The sequence below is a fragment of the Gallinula chloropus genome (assembly GCF_964237585.1).
Source record: "Gallinula chloropus genome assembly, chromosome: 8".
Lineage (NCBI taxonomy): Eukaryota > Metazoa > Chordata > Aves > Gruiformes > Rallidae > Gallinula > Gallinula chloropus.
In genome coordinates, this window is record NC_140093.1 from 15,485,565 (window position 1) to 15,506,579 (window position 21,015).

General features: G+C 37.9%; 1 protein-coding gene across 3 annotated transcripts in view; it reads left to right on the top strand.

The window, feature by feature from the left end:
* Nucleotides 1–414: 414 nt before the first annotated feature.
* Nucleotides 415–21,015, top strand: part of PEX5L (peroxisomal biogenesis factor 5 like) — a gene marked incomplete at its 3' end in the record, with an annotated part of 40,008 nt that continues 19,407 nt past the window's right edge. Inside the window, exons 1-6 of one of the 3 annotated variants that reach the window (XM_084267240.1) lie at nucleotides 415–477; nucleotides 2,200–2,304; nucleotides 3,699–3,737; nucleotides 16,420–16,531; nucleotides 18,318–18,527; nucleotides 19,943–20,066. In XM_084267240.1, coding sequence (XP_084123366.1) covers nucleotides 2,236–2,304; nucleotides 3,699–3,737; nucleotides 16,420–16,531; nucleotides 18,318–18,527; nucleotides 19,943–20,066 — 554 coding nt within the window. In that variant the 5' untranslated portion in view covers nucleotides 415–477; nucleotides 2,200–2,235. The remainder of the gene's footprint in view (nucleotides 478–2,199; nucleotides 2,305–3,698; nucleotides 3,738–16,419; nucleotides 16,532–18,317; nucleotides 18,528–19,942; nucleotides 20,067–21,015) is intronic. The other 2 variants (XM_084267241.1, XM_084267242.1) reach the window with 2 other exon arrangements.

The following is a 21,015-nucleotide window of genomic DNA, read 5'->3' on the forward strand; positions in this document are numbered from 1 at the left end:
CTGCATATCTCTCCCCAGAATCTGAGAATTTCAGCTATTTCACAAGCCTTTCTCTTTGGTATCCAGGAAATGGCCTAACTTTATTTTCAGAACAATGTTTTACATACCATGGGATGACCAGCCAGAAATAAATCCACCTGACTTGCATGCAGATTTTTAGGAAAGCAAAAAGAAAGACCTAATAAGAAGTAGTAGTATCAAACCACTTGCTCTGACTAGCAAATATACAAAGTCTGCTCATAAAAAATAGCACAGATGTATTCATCAGGTTACCATCCTACATTGTACTGTAGCCACTCTAAACAGATGAGAGATTCTATATATGGTATCAACCACTCCCAGGGTTTTGCAGAGTTGTGTTTATGAAAGGTTAACAGCAGGCACTAATATGAGTATCATGACTCTTTTCAGGCAGTAGGTGAAACCTTGAAGAAAAAGTGGCTCTGTCTTCAAAAAAGTGACCTGACCTTTGCTTTGGTGGGTTTTTACTCTGCAAGAAATAAAAAGCACTGCATGCTTTCCAATGCATCCTCTCTAGCTGATAAACTATTTTGTTCTAGCACTCAGCACAAAAGGACTACCTTTTATATTGATCAATTAGCATGTTATTAGTGCTAGCTAATGATAGCTCCATGCGTCATACTAGAAACAAGCTTCATAGACCTGGAATAACCATATGAATCATCAACAAAGTAAATACATAATTGGCCAAGAACCTTTGATATGCTTACCAATCAGAAGTAATTCTTATTGAATTAAATATATTAAATTTTACAATGACTTTGCAGTTCTTTGGATATCAAAGGCCTCACAAATCCAGCATGCGTATCATTTATGACACTTCTGCTCTGAGAATTTCCTGCAGCATGCAAAGAACTCTCTGTAGGGTAACTGTGATGTGTTGCACAAGCAAGCTAACCTAAGATTGAACTGATAATAAAATCTGTTTGAAAACCACAACAGTACGTAATATTTTTACCCGCAATCAATGAAATGTTTCTGAACAACCTGTAGTTCGCTGTAAGCAATAGTGGGTTTTTTATTGGGCACAGAATACATTACTAGTGAAAGTAATCCTAGTATATGATGTAGTAGTAAAGAACCCCTTCTGTTAATAGATAAGTATTACATATATTTAAGTCTAGTATAAAACATTGCTTTTATGGAGCCAGATCCTGCAGTCTCTGCACAGCTAAAGTCTCCATGGAAATCAATGGGAGCTTCAGCATAGCTTTACTATACTATAGTAATTTATTCACTATATACTAAAGTGTAGACACGTCCAGGGTTACAACAGTTCTGCTGCTATGCTTTATGTGTACACTCATATGTTCTCTGTCACTTGCAAGAGTATGAGATCAAAACACAGAAATAAAGTTTTAAAATAAAGACTATAGCTGCAAAGACAGGATGGTACATAAAATACTTTCACAAAAAATGTGTTACTTTGTCTTGGATGTTTACAATGCATTAAATTAATTTTAAGAGAAGTGAACTTCAAAAATAGCCATTACAATAAGCTCAATGGCAATGACCAATTTTTCAGAAAACTGTAGCAATGTCTATGATGGCAGAATTTGGCTCCATATTTTCTGTTAGCAAAAAAGCCAGACTGTTTATACAATGGAAACTGCTTTTTAAAATGTTACTGAGTTGTAAAGAAAGCGGGTCCAGCCCTACAGGTTATACATTCAAATTTCAGGGAGAGTTTGCCTCCATGAATCACAGGGAACTGTGCTTTATTTGCAAAATCAGCTTGATGCTATTTTTAAGGCAAACCCAAAGTATTTCTGATATAAATTTTGTGGTAACTAAAATTGAATCAAGGGGCCGATCCTCTATACCCTACTCCAGTGGAGATCCTATCCTGCGGAAGGTCCAAAGCCTTGCATTTGCACTGGAGTGTCTCCAGCCAGCCTTGCCCCAAGCAAGGCAGTGCCATAACTCCCGCTGACTTCATTGGGGCAACTCTAACGCATCACAAGACTACGGCTAGACTCCAGTTGTGTTGGGAACTAATGGGTTCACAGATAATTTTAATTATTTTTATCAGTTTTTGTGTATTCTACTTTCAACCAAGCATTGCTTCCAGCTCTAAGCACCGGTGTAATGACTGGATGGTTCTGGGGTGTGGTTTTGGGAAGCGGTTATTGCCAGGCTCGCTGCTGACTCGCGCCATTGTTGATTTCGCTGTTGTAGGGCAAAGGCTCTAGGGCGGCAGATAAGGCTGTTGCCATGGTGATGAAGGAGATTCCGAGGGAGGAGTCTGCAGAAGAAAAGCCCCTCCTTACTATGACATCACAGGTGGGCGGTGCGCGGGGCTCTGAGGAGGCCGCGGACACAGCGCGAGTCACCATCACCAACCGCAGGGACCCAGCAGGAGATGAAAAAGCCCCACACAAAACAACACACACAGCCTGAGGGGAACCCCACCCACTCCTTAGCTTCCCCCGGTGCAATTTCAGCTTTAGTGGTGCTGAACTCATCTGTTAGAAGATCTCACACCAATGTCATCACTTTTCCTCACTTGTGTAGGGAAAAAAATAGCATGAGGGTTAGATGTTTTGACATGAAAATTTACACAAAAATGCATTTTGCCCCCAAATGAAGGGATCTGTAGAAAGTATGGTATACATGTTCCGTATCAGAAAGCTATTTAAAATTAATTAAAATTTTCAATTCATGCCATCAATATTCACATCCCAAATAATCATTTGCAATGCATATATAAACCAGTCATATTCAGTAGATATATAATATACGAAACAATCACTTCACAGCAATATAATTTTCAGTATCTCAGGTCCCACCCCTCAGTTCTCACTGGGATTATACTCCTGGCCCAGGTCAGAATACATTATTTCAGCTTCAGTCAAAGGAAAGATGTAGTTATCACACTAAACATTACACCTCGGGGCACCCATCAAACCTTACGTGGCTTCATTAGTTGCTTGAAGACTGAGCACTACCATAAACCACAGCATATCACTACAAGAATGGATTTTATTCCCTCCTCTAACTCACATACATTAATTTGTTCACCAAGCAACTGCATTTAGTTTACTGTTAATATTTAGTGCACACAAGTTGTTCCAGATCATTAGGAGGTTTAACGGAAGTAATCTTACCACACAGTTACTCTTATGTCAAAGCCTTCAACAAAATCTACAATCCTGTTTTATTCTTTCATGTTTTAGGGTAACAGCTACTATACTTTTTGAAAGCATATAAGATGCACACAAGGCCAGCACATACTCCTCTTACAGAGCATCACATTATAGGAATATCACCATCCACTTGGAAACCAGGTCTGGCAATCTCCTCCTCAGGCCCTGTTGAACACCATGTTTTGCTTGTGGTGAATGCCTCTGAAATAACATCACAAAGGAAAATGATGCTCTCTTTAAGGCATCATTTCTAATTTCCTACCAAGTGATTAAAAAGCAATTAGAAACCCACATAAAATGCTGCCACCTCTACCTACCCACAACAATAAAACTGCAAAACTTCCATTGGCTTCGACAGGGCCAGGAGTTCAGACTGGGTTCATTAAATGTTTAATGCACCATTTGTAGTGGTTGTCCGTCAGTCTACTCAGCAATAGCCTGAGAAATGTATGAGTAAAATGCTTGTGTCTGTTAGTGAGTGTAATTTCTTCCACTAAATGCAAATACCTACTTCCCTGCTATGCACCAAAGGGGTGCAGAAGCCAAAAGGAAGCAGAATCAAGTGAAAAAGTGAGTATTTTCCATAGCCATCTCTGCATCATGCACATGTGAGACCATACTGCATACCTCATCTGTAGTCTAACTGTTGCTGTAATGTTGTTTTGAGATGCTGTCTGTTTAGTGTGTCTGTAAACATCTCGTTCAGACTGTTCATTCAGAATTACACTCTCCTGTATTGTGAAACACATTTAGCCATCATCAAAATGTTTGTCTGTCTTTACATGATGAAACAGATGGATGTGGTTGCTGCTCACAGGGTGAAACACTCAAGTTCCAAGTTGGCTGTGAACTTCCTAAGTCAGATGCAATTGGTAATGAGAATTAGGCCTGTTTTTTTCCAAAAATCACCACCACCACCCAACTCAGTATGAACAAATGCATATCTTAGGAATTAATTATTCACATCGATCCATCCCTACAACTAAGCAAGAAAAACACAAGGACCAAGTGCAGATAGAGCACCAGCTTTTGTAAAAGAAAAAAAAAAATCTCTCATTTCCAAAAACCTTGATGAAAGGAGGATTAAACATGTCTGGCTGTGGATGCAAACTCCACATAAGCATAAATGGAATCTGATCTATAAGGAAGAAACTCTAAATACTCATTTCAAAAGAAATAGTGACAGTGTACAGTGGTCTCTAGATTTGTATTCTAAAAAATGCTTCTTTCCTCTCTTCCTTTGGAAAATATTAAAAACATATCCAACACAGAACCAATCAGAAAAATATTTGCATTTTACTGTTTTGCTCCAAGCAAAGCCCTCCTTCTAAAATATGACATTTATTTGCTGGCATAAATACAGTGAATTAAATTTTAATTAAGTTTCCAATTCACCCATTACTTTATATCATCAGATCTGGAGGCCAATCTTCAGATAACATGAACCAAACAAGTACTGCAGACTACAGAGTCCATATACAGCAACAGGAAATCTTGACCATCATTCTAGCAGGAATGAGTATGCTACAGTAAGCAGAGGGGTATTCTTGGTAATTGAGTAGGCCTTTTTGTGATTGTCTCTATCACTTTCACTGAAAGTCACTTTATTGGTTTGGTGTGAGAAAACATCCAGTAGTTGCTAAATTTCACGCTTCAAGCATCAGAGTGTGAGCTCTCAGTATTAGTGGGATTTTGTTGAACATAACCCTATACCATGTTGCTGTCTCCCTTTATCTTTTTTAAGATAATTCACGAGAGACCAGAACAAATGAAAAAAGGTATTTTTTTATATGAAAGGAATCTAGAGAAAGTGAGAGAAAGGATCCGAAGGTTTAAAGATAAACTGGAAGTTAAGCTATGAACCAAGATGCTTCCACTAAAACAGAGAAATAAATGAGAGAAACTTTTATTCACAATTTGATTTTAATTCCAAATTAAATTTTTGGTTTAACCTCTTCACAGCTTCTTTGCATTTGTCAGGAGAAGAAAGAAATCTTACTTCAAAATTATTTTCTAATGAGAAATTTAAACCTAAATATCCCCTGGAGTCAAAGTTTAATTGTAGAGTCAGCTACAAAATTACCAATTTACTCCAGGTCAGTGAACTTCAAAGAATACGATTCAATAAATTACTTCGATCCACACTTACGCTTTAAAATACGATTAACTGCTTTACTGAGCAGTAAAAGAGTGCATGCTTAAATGCCTTGCCAGCCTGATTTTAAACAAACAAATCTCGCAGTGTCACAGGAGTTATTTGTCCCAGATTCATCACACCTAATTTAGATTCTTCTTTAGAGTACATAAATTGGAAAGCTAGTGATAGTAGGATCCCTATAAATATAATAGAAAGAAATAATACCTGCAGGGAGCAATTCACATCCAAGAAGATCCTGTGGCAAATATACCCCAGTGTTGTATGGAACAGAAATAGGAACCCATAAAAAAGTAATCATTAGAAAAAAGAAATGCAAAATATATATTCAAAGTTATCCCCACTTCTGATTGCAAGCAAAAAATAGGGGAGCTGCCTACTTAGAATTTAGATAAACTACATGGACTGCTCAGAGTATAGTTTTGATATTGACAGCATATAAATTTCAAAGTTAACACACAGAATACTTAGGGTTTAAAATTTGAACTAGAAAGAAGAAAATTAAAAAGTTGAAATTACATGGTAAGAGAAATGTTTAAATTCATCCTATCCCATGAAAAACGCAGACAACACCAAGTTGTCAAAAAAGAGATACATCTCATGATTACACCCCAATTAACTGCACCAGTTGCTTAAGCCTTTTTTGTGGTCTCTGTATGAGAGACACTAGTTGTTATTCAGAGTAAGAACTTGTATTATTACTTTTTTTAAGTGAACTTCATTTGCATGCCATTTGTTGATCCAAGCACACTTACATTTGCTCAAGGGCTTATGAGTAAGCCTGAATTCCAATGCTCTGTTTGTTTCATGGGATTCTTTTTTTGTTTTGTTTTCTTTTGGTTGGGATTTTTATTTTATCCTGGGGTTTGGGTGTTTAGTTTGTTTTCCTCTTTGGCTGGTTGTTTTTTTAAACTGTGACAAAAGATCTTTCAAACACTTCCTTCCAAACTCTATAAAGGAGGCAGAGTAAAGCATAGCCAATATTCATCTCCCACTGTTGTCAGTAGATTTTCTGATGGGTATATCAAGAACTTACTACATGAATTTGATTGCATAATCACAGTTTGCCATATAAAATTTAACAGTCCCATTTAAATGAATCGTGTGTGATTCTAGCTTAGGATGACTTGCACTGACTCACAGCCCACTCCCTATGTGTTCATTAAATAACAAATTATAACAGAATGACAGAAAATTAAAGTGACTGTAATTAACTTCTGTTCTCTATTATACCAATCTAAAGCAGAATTCAGTCCACTATAACTAACTTATTTATATTAACATAGAAAAAGGTAGAAATCACCCATTTTAGGTAACAATGTTAATTTTTTGGACAGTAATTCTCTCTATATTCCAGTATGCTCCAAGAACAGTGCCAGCTTCATCACTGCTCTTAGGAGGACTAGACCTGACATAGCATTTTCATGTTCTCTTTAAATTATTAATGATAAATTCATCACCAGTATTTTTCATACATGTCAAACCTGTCTTGTTTGATTTTTTTTTTAAAATGAGTTTTGAGTAGTTTAGCAAGGGACTCATCTATTTACAAAGGACTTCATCTATTTACAAATAAATACAAGAAGAGTAAACAAGAAAACACAAAAATTCATAAATACATGCTTAGCAGTGCAAATATTGATTGATTCTTCAACTCTAAGTTAAATACTGCTCAACACTATTATTGCTTTTAGGTCAGTATTCATAATTTCAGCAGAAATATTCTCAGGAGTATAATAAAGTTGCCTTGACAATATGCTTAACAGTCATAAATTGGCTGCTTGCCTAAAGTTATACAGATTTCCATCACATAAATTAAATACATTTTACATGAAATAACAGTTTTAATTTGAAATTACCATGGGAATTGATGGTATTTTTTTTTCATAAAATAAAAAAAGCTAACTGTACTGTTTCATACATTTTAAAATCTCTGGTTGTTCCACAGGCACAGAAACGTCTGGAGAAGAATTTTTTTTGTAAATAACATGCCAGTTTAACCCTGTTTCGAGTTATTTATGAACAGGAATTAATTTCCAGAAATTTGTTGGTTCTTAATTCATGAATACTCTTAAGTAAAAAGATACTACCCTGTTAAAGTGTTGCAAGCCACATACTACAGTCATTCTGTATTCAATGAACTCCTTGTTCATACAGTGAACCTGTCCTACTGACAGGTCTAAAAAACTCAAGCAGCTTTTGAGTTTCAAGTTTTTCAATCTGCATAAACCATGTCAAAGCAAACATATGCACCAGGACAGACCCTTCCAGAGAAAGGCTGTATAACTTACAGGAAGCAAGTCATAGCTTCTTCTTGACTGCCCGCAGTAACACATCCAAACCTACAGCCTTACTCTAGACATACTACAGAACCCTGCTTTTAAAGAAAAATCCTCAGAAAGGATAAGGAAAAAAAGTATGTGATTTCAAAGTAATTACAGCCAAGATACAAAGGTACAGCAAGGGTATGGTAAAAGACGAATTATGTTGCATGGGAAATGGAGAAAGTGCACTTTAAACCAAGTTGAAAATGAGCAGGAATGGCATAAGTTTACAAAAATCAATTCTGTGATAAAGCATGATATACTTGATATTGTTAAGTCTCCCATCGTCAGCTTTACCAGTCTTCATGCTGCTACAGAATGCAGATTTAAAAAAAACCAAACCAACCAGTTGTTCATCTTTCATCTATATTGTTTGATTATGTACCATACTTAGAACAGCACATGATGCTTTATACAATCCACTGCTGCTGAAATTCTTAAACTTATCTGTGGATCACCAGTGGGTCCCAAAGGATTTGTACATGCCACTCAGTTTCCATATGCTGTCAACCTTCTTTACTTTCAGCTAATGAAAAAACATTAAATAACTTCCTAATGTTTCATAAGCTGCTCCCAGAGATGCTGCAAGAGTACAAACGTAACACCTGCAGTGTGAGAGAGACAGACCTCCTCTGGTTTCTGTCCTCTCCACCTTATTTAAAAGCATTTGAGAATTACAGTTCTCCAAGTCAGTCTTCCTCTTCAGCTGGAGCTGCCACACTAAAGTAACTTCAATGAGTGATACAGAAACCAGAATCTAGCATCCTGTTACCATTTGCCTGTACATACTGTCACAATGCTTGTACTTCCTCCCACAATACAGGTTTCTTCAGGCCTTTATCAGGAAGTAACTTTGGTTTCATTAGCCTTCCTGTTCTACAGGACTTTCACAACTTGTGTTTGCTCAGTTGGTATGTCAGATTTAACTAGTTATCTGTTTGAGGAGCATAGGTGAGGTACTTCTGTAAACTAACATTACAGAAATAATTTCTTTAAAGGAACAGTTTGTAATTCCTTATTGACTACTTCAAGGATCTCCAAGCATCTAGGATAAGTTAATTTTGTCTTTGATCACTGATGTAGATCAGTTCTCCAGTTCAGAGGGTGACATGGGGAAGCAGAGGCTAAAACACCAACTACATGGTAATGCTACAACGACAGTGCATGGCCAAGTGAGGAAAGATAAATAAAAAATAAAAACCTTCTAACACTCAGGAAAGGGACCATTCTAACACCCCTTAAATAAATAACTTCCTTTACTTAAGTACAGCAGAGAGTATGCAGTTATTAATGCAACAATTTTACAGTAAATCATGTTTTTATATGAGTAAAGGGCAAACTGTCAATCACAGTCAAAATATGACAAGAACATCTTTCCTCCTCTTCTCTGATGGCTCTTATCCAGCAAGACTGTTAAACACACACTTAACCTTGAGTTTTGCAGGAGATGTTTAAGTGCTTTGCTGAAGCAAGGCCAAAATATAGGAGCCAGGTACAACTGCAAATCCCATGTTTAGTTTCCTTTAGACAGACCAAGAGGAGCGTAGGAAAGTGTGAGGTACTGAGTTCTCCCATGCAGCAATATACCCGAACTTGTATAGGTTAAGGCTTAAACACAGATAGGATGCTACTGTGACACAGCAATCACAGCAAAAAATCACATCATCACCAAACAATGCGACTGCTATTTATGAAGGTGCAACGTAAGCAAGTTCTCATTTACTGATTTAACCATTAAGCACAGGTTTTAAACAACACAATTAGCCCATGAATTTAAATATCTGGAATGGTGTCTGTAGGAACCCTCCCACAGCTTCTCTGATGTCATACAAGCCCTGTCAGGTGTTTGCATTAAGGCCCAGGGGGTCACTTGACTTGTGTGATTTCAGGTATGATATAGTCCCCTCTGATTCACAGGTCACTCCACAGATTGCCTACTACTTATTAACACGGTACCAACTATCACCTGCTGAGCAAAACTACTCTTCAGAGAGGTAGCAACACCAAACTGCTCTCTGCCAGAGGGTGCAATGAGTTTGTCTCACATATAGAGCTTCCTGCAATTCATGTTAGGGGGAAGTCACTTTTACTGTGTGTCCCCTGCTAATTGACTCTCTATTCTTGTGAAAACCAAGTATTTGTTTGGCATGTCAGTTTCGCTGGGACAGAAATTCACACTAGAGTGGCAGAGAAAAGATTAGTATGACCTTGGCAAAAGGGTGATGCAAAATGTCAAGTAGCAATCACACTTACTACACAATAGTAAATGAAGTGAGGTGATAATTTTGATTGTGAATTATTTATAAACATGCCAGAAGAGTGGACGAAGAAAATCATAACTCACGCAATTTGAAAAAAAAAAATTACTACACTCGTGCTGAAAGTTATCAGGAGTTCCCTTTCCAAACCTCCCTTAGGGAGGAGGAGGTCTTCCAGTTCTTATTCTTCCAGGATAGTGATCTGTACACACAAGTGTCAGGCCAGCACTTCCAGTTATGCTCTAGAGAACAATAACCTCAATTTCTTCTTGCAGTTCCCATTTATCAGCTTTTAGAAACAGCTCGTTATTGGAAATGAATTCACTGGTTTCCTCTTACCCTACCTTATGAATGCCACCAAAGACCATAATATGCCAGAATGGTTCTCTGTATCTATCAAGAAACCATTGTTGTGTATCATACAAATTAATTAGTGAATGAGTTTGTGCTTTAGGAGATACATCTGGTTAGAAGAACAGCATAACACTTACAAACTACTCAATGTAATTCATTATTTGTCTAGTTTCACCCAAGCAGCATAGAAGTTTCATACAGTTAAATTCAAAAACTACAATTTTTCTAATAAGAAAACCTGAGTTACAAGGTTTCTGCTTCCCCCCATGCTCACTACCACTTGTTCATTACCACACCCTGAGCATTCTAGGTCAGACCTCTTCACCGATGCAGACAGCAGCCCAACCACACTCTCACCAGCACCCTGAGCAGTTAGTACAGCAAAAGGTGTAAATGCCCAGGAGCAGTCCTGCTGCTGAACTGTTCAGGGGATTACCCATTTCTAAATTCAATCAGCCTCAGGTGACAAAATGGGTAGAATCCAATCCAACTAACTTGGGTAGCTAATTACTTCTACAGTTTAGGTGCCTTTTGAACCAGTCCTTCTAAAATAAGTTCCATATATAGCCAGTGGGAAAGCTAGGTGCCTTTGAGAGCCTCCTGAGGGACAGTCTAAATTATGCAGGCAGGATTTCCCTTTGGACTTGCTTTTCTAGGCATTTATCTATGCCTTTTGAACATGGAGGGAGTTTAGGTACTTAATTTATGAGAACTAGTTCACTATGTGCTCAAAACATAGGTTCTAATTAGCTGCCTATGCCTGACTGGACACACACACACACACACACACACACACCCCACCCCCCGATTTAGATTCCAAATAATTTATCTTAAAGAATAGCATTATATTATGCCCTACTAACATTTTAAAAAGAAACAAGACATCATATATTGTGCAACCAGATCAAAATCAAGAATGAGTAAGAGAGTGTATAAAATGGGACGTCGGGACTGTACCTTACTGATGGCCTTGGTGCACTCCAGCACTCCCACAGCATAAGCCCAGCAGTCTAAGAAAAGGCAGCAGACAAAGCACTTTTAGCCATGAGCAGGGCAGGCTGTCTAGAGGAACTTTATAAGCTGCAGATGTGACACAAGACAAGAAATTGCTCCTCTGAGCTGTCGCCCTGAGCACCAGTCATGTTCCAGCTTCTTCTGCCTTAAAGCCCAACTAAGCTGCCTGATGGAAAGTTTTCACAATGGAACCCTGTCAACTGCCCACCCGTTCATAACTTGGTTTTTAAAACAGGCTATTCCCTAGGTGTTTTGTAACTCTTACTACAACATAAGATGCAGACCAGGAGCAAAGAAAAAACAAGGCTGTAGCTGTTGCTCTGTACATATGTAACCTCACATAGTCTACAGCACAGTGAAACACACCACTGACACCAACATCATAAGAGGCACCTGCATTAAAAACACAAGCCAAAGGCTCTGAAGATTAAACAAGTTTTTACAAGGACAGCAAAGCTGCTGCCATGGTAGTGGGCTGAGCACTTGCTGTGCTCTGTGCAGGGACCATATGGCAGCAGCAAGCCTGATTGAAGGCCATGGGCCAAGGGTATAGAAAGGTTTTTCACCAGGCAGCATACTCCTGGAGGTACAAGGAGAAGATAAGGCCTGGGAGACCTAGGGACAACTGCAGGGCAGAGGAAGATGTGCTGAGCGGGCATCTCAGAGTAGGTGAGACCAGGCTGGGTATTACCTCAAAGGAAGAGGCTGCTCTCATGGCCACTGATCCCTTTCAGAAGACCAACAGCACACCTCTTCCACAGAAACAACTCCCCTCACACCCCCACACACTCAGGGCTTGACTTTTTTGATCCCAAACCATTTGCTCCAGCAGAACTCTTTAGGTTCCCACCTACCCTTCAATCCTGAAGGACATTCAGAGAATACTGCCAGAAGCTGCCTCTCCACCTCCTCCTCCACCTTTTTTCACAGATGCTCTGAGGCAACATAGAAACCACCAGCCAAAGCAGACCACTGGGGAAAAGAAAATTCATCAGTAAAAGCAGCTGTGGGTAATAAATTAAATCAGCTGAGTAAGTACAGACACCTGTGGATAGGGTGGGTGACAGGGCACATAAAATGAAGACAAGGTGTTTCCCCTCAGTATCCTGGGGTGTAAGATTGCCCAACCTTTGTTGAGGTGGGCAGACATGGCCTCCAGCACAGCAGTTACCAGTGCCTGACCAGGTCTTTGTGCCTTGTCTCAGGTCTCTGCTTAAAAATCCTTGTTGTGAGTAAACTTAAGCAGTGGGGCTGATATCAGCTACTTCCTTTTTTAGAACAAAAATAGGTCCTGTAGCAGTACCAGGGAGAGAAAAAGCACCTTTTTCTCCAGTGCTACCCAACAACAGAAGTCTGTCACAGAAAATTTGTTTCAGTTAGGAGCATTTTATACTATGGATGAGTTTCTTTAGATATATTAGTAATAGGGAGTATCACCCTCCACAGATTTTATATATCCTTCAGCTAAAGGAGTGTGTGGGTTTTTTCTTTAATTAAAATTGATTCTATAAAGAAAAATTGAGTTCTCAGAGACATTATGAGAATTTATGGCACTCAGTGGCAAAATTAGCACTCAGAAATCAACAGCTTCATGGGCTGAGTCTGTATCGCTTGGTGTGAGGACAAATACCGCAGGCAGTAAAATCTGAGTGGTTCCAGCCGCCTGGCTCCTGCTCCCAGCGCCGCTTGCTCCAGCGCCGGGTGACACTGGGCAGCTTGCTTAATTTTGCCTTGCTTCTTTCATCTGCAACGTAGAGATAATACTTCTCAGCTCTGCGATGGTGCCAGGCTTGATTCATGAATGTTTTAAAGCGTTCTGTGATACTCACCCTGAAAGGTGCTTGAGAACCATAAATTATTACTTTAATATAGATAATAGTTTTCATCTCATGAATGTTTTATAGCACTACTCCAAATTCATGCCTGATATAACTCTAATAACTTGAGCAGAGTTAAACTAGGGATAAATTTGGTACAATATATGAGGCAGCAAAATGAAATTCAAAGTGTGAGACTGAGGACATAGCAAGTGGCATTGCATACACAGTAATATCAGAAACCTACTGCCTGCTTACCTCCAGCAAAATTACCAGCTTATGGCACTCTTAAACATTAAGGTTTGATTTGTCATGAAATGTCTGCTTCACAAGAAAAATGTGGTTTTCTAATGTTCTATTCCTTTCAATAAGATACCTCTAGAGCTTCCAGTCCTTAGTCACCAGCACAGGACACAGGATCCTCTCAGCCACAGTCTGCAATCACATCATAACCAGAAATGTAGAAAGCTTGTCAAAAGCCATTTTACGTAGTTAGGCTTTTTGTCCTCTACCCTAAAAAAAAAAATTACTATTCATACACTTCACTGCTGTGGTAGTTAGAAAGATTCTTTCATTTCTCAGACCAGATCTATTGATGGCTGCTTTAGATCTTTGTTGTGACAGCCTTTCCCGATAGCTGAAATAACTTTCCTCCTGCGATGTCATCTAACTATTCTCTAATATATATATGCATGAGCAATAACTGGATTCCTACTCAATCTTCATTTTGTTAGCCTAAGCAAGTAAAACTTTTTTAGTGTCCAAGTAAAATGTCTTCTTTATTTCTTTGATCATTTTGGTGGCCCAGCTCTGATAAATTTCATGTATATGTTCACAAAGTAAGAGAGGCAGAGAAGAGGAACTTGTGTTTTTTCTACTTAAACAAAAACTGCTGCAAATGCAGCAGAAAGAAGACACAACATAGTAAAAATTAAATCTTGGTGTTTGCTAGCAAAGTTGATGAAGTGGGTATTACCACCAATCTTCTTTCAATGTGATGGTAAAATTTTATCAAGGGGCTTTGAACAATATATTGCTGGTAAGAAACTAATGAAGATCTGCTGAGCAGATCTTTCTTATATAAATGACATAACAAAGACATATCTAGGGATGCAATAACCAGATTTGAAAATAAAAAATATTTCCCAGACATCTGCTACTTGGTACTTCACTTGAACCCTGGAGAAATTCAGAATTTTGTTGATTCAAGTCTCTTTCCCCTCCATACTTTTGATTCTCTGCATTACTGCTGCTATTCCTGGAGTTTATCCCCTTACCCCTGCAATAGGTTTGGGCAATAAATTGCCTTTCCATCTAGTCTTCAGATTTTCTCTTCTTCACTGTCTCCAGTGAGAAATCTTGGCTGTCTTGGTTCTCATAATTCTTCTTTATCCCCTCCTTCTCCCATTCTTTCCTATTAAAGAAAATTTTCATGTATTGTAATGGGAAGCTTGATAAACATACAGATCGTATGTTCTAATGTATCCTATTGATAGACTCTAACAAATACAGAAACAGACTATTTTCTGTGAAGTTTTTACATTTAAAGTGATCCCTCTAGAACCTCTTTCCTCCCTCATGCCTCCCTCCAAATGGTGGAGGACTTTTCTTTATGCTTTATTTCTTTATATATCACAAAATAGATCACTGAAGATCCAGCTGATGCAGAGGCTTTGACAGTCTTTCTGTTGGATGCTATGTTCAGCAGAATATACAACCTGTTGCAAAAGTGTTTATTCCTAGAATGGGATGTGTAAATGCAAAAAGAAAAATGTTTTTAAACAATTTTTGCTGATATCTGAATTTGAGCATAAAGAAACTTTTAAAATATTAAGAGCAATTTGAACAAGAATTAACTAGGCATCCACCTTCACTTTTTCACCACATGATTAAGTCACCTGTTACGTGCATCTGCAGTCTGGGTTTAACATATGTAGAAATAGAGTTTGGGACATCACTGCCAGGTTTCTAAATTAAGTGCCCACGTGTGCACGTCCTGCTGCACACAGTTGGGCAGGCAAACACTCATCTGTCTTTCATGTTACACGTGTAAATGGGTATTTCAGTGCAAATACATAATGTCCTGGGCAAGTGAGTAAGTGTATGTATTATACAGTCAGTCAGCATTAGGAACCAGCTTAAATGTCTGATCAATCAAAATAATGGACTTTTTGTTTCAAGAGACAGAAATCATGTACTGAACAACAGTGAATCCAAGCTGGTTTACTGTAATAACTTTGCAAGCAGTCCTGCTACTGGAATAGCTGAACACCAGTGATTAACAAATACAGAATAAGGATGAGTAAATACATTTTTTGGACCAGTTTTAGTCCATGCTAGCATCCTAAATTTAAAAGTTCAAATAGATCTGAGAGAAAATATTGACTATTCATCAATGGAACAAGAGAACGAGATGGAGAGAAGAGCTGAGAGGATAAAAGTAAAGCTGAAATAGCTCCATATGAAAGCAACAGACAGAGGGAAAACATGTTTCCACATTATTAAAGATAAAGTAAATGCAGGCCACCATCAGACATCCATCCAGCTCAGCTTAGGTCTTGATCCACCAGAGATAAATTGCAGAGAGGAGACCTTTATTTATGAGACTGTTTTACCATTTTGTTTTTTAATCCCTAATACCTGAAATAGCCTGTAATAGAGCAATTTCTTTTAGGTAGCAGAAATCAAATGCATTCATGCAATTACAATAAAAACCTGCTCATAAATAAAAAACTGTATTAGGAGTCTTAACACAGGCAAAACTCATGCAGGAAGTTCATACATTGACCAGGCTCCATCCACTGTCATTCATATGTCTGTACATTGCAGAGAAGTGTTTTCTGTCTCAGCAGGTTATTGTTTAATGGGCTACTGCATATTTGCAGGATGAAATGGTATTGTGGAAGTTCAGTGGGGAGACATGTTACTGGGGAAAAAAAAAATACTGCTTCCAACTACTAAAAAAAGCCCAGTTTAGTCTCCTGGTGATAAAGGCAGCCAACTTCACCCACTGATTTAAAGGAGTTACATCAGGCCTTGTATACTTCAGCCCGTAAGCAATAGTATGCGAGAATTGCTATGGAAAAGAATCACCTTTCTGCTTTATTTTTGTGCAGTCTGTAAAACTGAAATACAATTTTGCCCCAAAACAGTGACTACAGATTTTTTTTTAATTATTTGAAGCACAGAGCTATTTGTACATCTTCTGATTGCAATATCTTACTCTCTCACAGTCAAAAATAAAGTGCATGATATTGTGAGAATATGTTTGATTTCTTTAATTCTGCAACCCTGCAACACACTGTGACCCTGGCTTTTTTTTGTTGTTAGCTGGTGAATGAGCAACAAGAAAGCAGACCTCTTCTGAGCCCCTCCATTGATGACTTTCTCTGTGAAGCTAAACCAGAAGCTGTGGCAAGGCCTGTTACATCAAATACTGCAGGTAAACAAAATTCTTTACCTCCCTAGAGATAAATAATTTTAGTTTTCTCTTAATTGTGGTACATTTTTGTCAAGTGATTCCTTGATTTGTTACTACTTGCACAAAATTACAAGCTGGTATTAGATTGCCTCATCTGTTAGTAGAAAACACTGTTCGTCACATTTGAGGGCAAATCTGGTGTGATCCAAATTCTAGCAGATCTCTGGGGTTGAATTTAAGGGAACTTGTTTAAGTTCAACAGGAAGAATTTACCAATTTGAGCAATTCTCTATCTTGGTTTTTGCAAAATTTTAAGCTGTTAGAAAAACACATTTAGTCTGGCTTTAACCAATCCTATTCCTTACGATAGGAAGATTTACTTTAATAAAAACTTGGATGGGATGTCAGAGAAGAAGGAAGAGTTATATCAGAACAGTTTATCCAGGCTGAGTCCAGACTTTATTGGTGAAAGGATCTAATGCATTTGTTAGCTCCTTTGTGTTGTGAAGAGACAGTAGAGCAGATAATAAAAAGTAAGAATGAATCCTGAAAGCCTTTTGAATTAAATTGAGTTGTATTTGAAGTATATTGTCCTTTGGAAGTGTTTTTAGAGATTGGCCTCCTCCTACTTGGTATTTGTGCAAAGGTAACCAAAGACATTGGGCAGATCAACTGAGATACAATAAAATTAGCATAGCACTACTATGTTCTATTGCTATCTCATACCTTGATTTGGCTTTTTAGAAGCCATTTAATTAAAATTTATATACATGCAAATTATTAAAATGAATGATTTCCAGATGGGTGATTAACTTCAGATCTAATTAATGTGTCTAAAGCAATATGCAAGTTCTAATAACAAAACCCGAAACATTGAAGGAAATAGCAGTTGTAAATAACACTTGTTTCCTTTTATATATAGCTAAAGATATTACAGGGATGAATAGAAATATTTCAGGTTGTGTAAGAGTGGTGTTTATTGTAAACAACGTAAGTATCTGTAGATCCTATATCTGCCTTGAATATTGGTCATATCTGGAGGGGTTAATAATATTTATTTAATAACAAAACTAAAATTTCTTATTCTATGAAGATTGATGAAATTTAGTGATTTACGAAGAACACAGATAAAGCACTGCAAGAGATAATACAAATTGATCTGTCAAAACCACCTACCCTATAAAACGATGATAAAGAAGGTTTTCTGTCTTTCACGTGCTAAAGAGTTTTAAATGTTACTCTTTGAGCAACTTTAAATTAAGAACTCAGACTGAACATGCCTTTTATACTGATACAGTCCTTAATAGAAACAGAAGTAGAATTTATCCCCCAAAAGATGAACACCAACAACAGTAGAAACCATTACTAAACATATCATTATTCCTTTATGACACAAGAAGTCCACCCAAGAAGCTCTCTACACTTCAGCTTTTTTCCTAATGGCATCAGGCACAGCAGTAGTGCCCTAAGCAGCTGTTACCAGTACTTGATAAATCAAAAGATTAAACAAAATCTACTAAAAGCTTAACTGTGGAGTAAGGCAACAGCCTGACACCTAAGATCTCTTTAAGATTTTCAGAGAAAAAGCATTTTATAAAAATAGAGCTTTTTTAAAGCATCCATTTAAGCACCTGAGCTCCCTAGTCATATTTGCATATGCTGGTCATCATCTTTAGCCAGGAAACATACATCTGCTCTAGCCAAATGCAAATACATCAGCATTTTTTTTTTCTCAAATTCGAACAATTTTTTTCAAGTGAGCTATTTGAATTAAAACAACACTGAATTCTAACGTTTTGTCTCTAAGTATTATCAACAGGTCTGGATCTCTTGGATCTTAGTGAACCTGTCTTACAAACTCAAAACAAAGCAAAGAAATCAGAAAATCCATCAAGAAGTGAAGGCTTAAAAGCTTCAACCCACAGAAAGAAGACAGACAATTCTGACCTTATCAGTGTGGATACTGAGCAGAAAGCCCAGACTGTCAGAGTTTCAGACAAGTCTTCACTAGATTTAGGTAAGAGCGTAGCTATTTTATCAGTGCTACATGGCCTTGCTTAGCACAAGTTTCTCCTTGCTACCATCACAAAAAGATGGGCAACACCAGAATTGCTGTGCTGCATTTTAGCAGGGAGTGTAACCTCTGTTCCACATTACTACTTGAAACACTGTAAACACATTCTGCTCTTGCCTTTGCCATTATACCTATTAAGTTGTCACTAAATGTGCAAATAAAGTTTCAAAAGGATCCTTTCAAAAAAGTATTTAGGCAGGGTCCATAAAATGGTAGAAAAATCATGAGAAATCGGTAAAGGACACAATCAGAGGCAGCTCATCCTGGATGTCCTTTACAGAAATGCAGATGTCTGAAATACACATGAGATTTGCAAATACTGCTTTATCTATGCATACAAGAGAGAAAAAAAATCCATTCTTGACAAAAGAGCTATATTTGTACAGATTGAAAAAAAAATCCTGAACACAACTCAATATCCTGCCAGGCATGATCTATAGATGAGCTTTGGAAAGGGTAAATTTAATTTAGTTCCATCCAAACTAAATTACTTGCACCACAGCTGAGAAATTTGCAAGGTAAATGTAATTTATACCAAGGTAGCGAATTTTCCATTCATCAGCACTGAAACTCTGTTAGAGAACTCTGTCTTCAAAAAGGAGACGAACGTTTGATTTTTGCAAAGCTAGCCCAACGTAGGACTGAACAATATCACTGCATCCACAGTCATTTTTAAATGGTAGGCACTAAAGGAAGTTTTATTTTTATAATTTGACTCCAATTAGGAAATTAAATATATCCAAAAATTATCAAATACTTCATATAATTTTGTCACAGCTCTAACAGAAAGCTGGAGAGGGACTGTTTACAAGGGCATGTAGTGATAGCTCAAGGGGTAATGGTCTTAGGCTGAAGGATGGTAGGTTTAGATTGGATATTAGAAATTCTTTATGATGAGGGTGGTGAGGCCCTGGCAGAGGCCGCCCAGAGAAGCTGTAGCTGCCCCTGGATCCCTGGAAGGGTTCAAGGCTTGATTGGATGAGGCTTTGGGCAGCCTGGGCTAGTGGAGGGTGTCCCTGTCCATGGCAGGGAGTTGGGACAGGATGGGCTTCGAGGTCACTTCAGACCAAAACCAGTCTGTGGTTCTGTGATTATATAAATTACATACCAATCACTGATTTTGAGACTTCAGCTGACATTCTGACCATGAAGGCTGATAGATGTAGAAAAATGTTGTGAAACCACAAATAGTTTCACAAAATTATCAGCTAGAAGGGTGCACAACATTTCCGTATATTGGACCTTAACTAAAATATAGCCTTTGGTGGTACCATTTTCTCTATAACCTGCATTTCACAGAGGAGCTAAAATTTTCACCAGTAGTTTCTTTAATAGATTCCTATCTTCTTATTTTTCAGTTGATATTCAGACACAGCTAGAGAAATGGGATGATGTCAATTATCACGGAGACAGGAGTAGCAAGGTCCACCCTTCTACAGAGAGAACGTCATCATCTAGAGCTCAATCAAAGGAGCTTTTATGGTACGACTGTTGTGCTTTCCTTACAAAATTATTTCCAGCCCAGATCTCCTAATTCACAGAAATGCTCACTTGATGACAAGTCATGTTATTACATCTGTTATGGTTTCATTTAATGTGTTCAAGCAGACATTTTGGACAATGTATCACAAGCAAGTACACTATAAAATGACATTTTGCCAGCAAGTTTTAATGTGAAAAGTGGCAGGTGCAATTACTAAATAAATGGTGGTGAGAATTCTAGAGGGGCCTGCAGTGATACAAACCCAACTACAAACATGTGAGTAAAATGAGTAAAAATGGAAAGCTTGGCAGTGATTTGACAGTCACTGGATATCCAGAGTATTTTAGCTGTGCTACCAAGAGGGCAGAATTTCTGTGTATAACTGGAAGAGGCAAGATAAAATATCCCAGCCAAGTGCTGGCTCTTTCACACAGTTCAACTAAAATTGCGGAGGATGTAAATGAGGGAAGAATTGGACTTTGCCTTTGGGAACAGCTCATGTAGATTAATTCTGCTGCCTTCCTGATACGTAAGCAACACTCATTTACTACATTATGCATAACCATGATTAGCATTTTCATATGCTAGAAGCAGTTTTCTGACCAAATGATGCTTATCCTGTATCTTAACCTGCCCTTCATCTGTGTGTTTCATTAACTTCCTTTTAAAAAGTTTTGCTCAGTTAACTTGATTTTGTTCTCTAAAGTTTCAATTTTTAAGAAGAAAAAATACTAGGCTATTGAGGCACAAAAATGCACATATGCCAAGGTGAAGTCTTGTAATGTACTGGTTGATTCTTAGACACTGACACCAGGTAAAGTCTTGTGTCATTGTCTGACCTCATTTTGCCTGGCTGTGAAATAGAAGCATAGCAGCACAGGCAAAATCATCATTCCATTCTACTGATTTCATACCAATGCATAGCCAGGGCTGTACTGGTGAATCAGG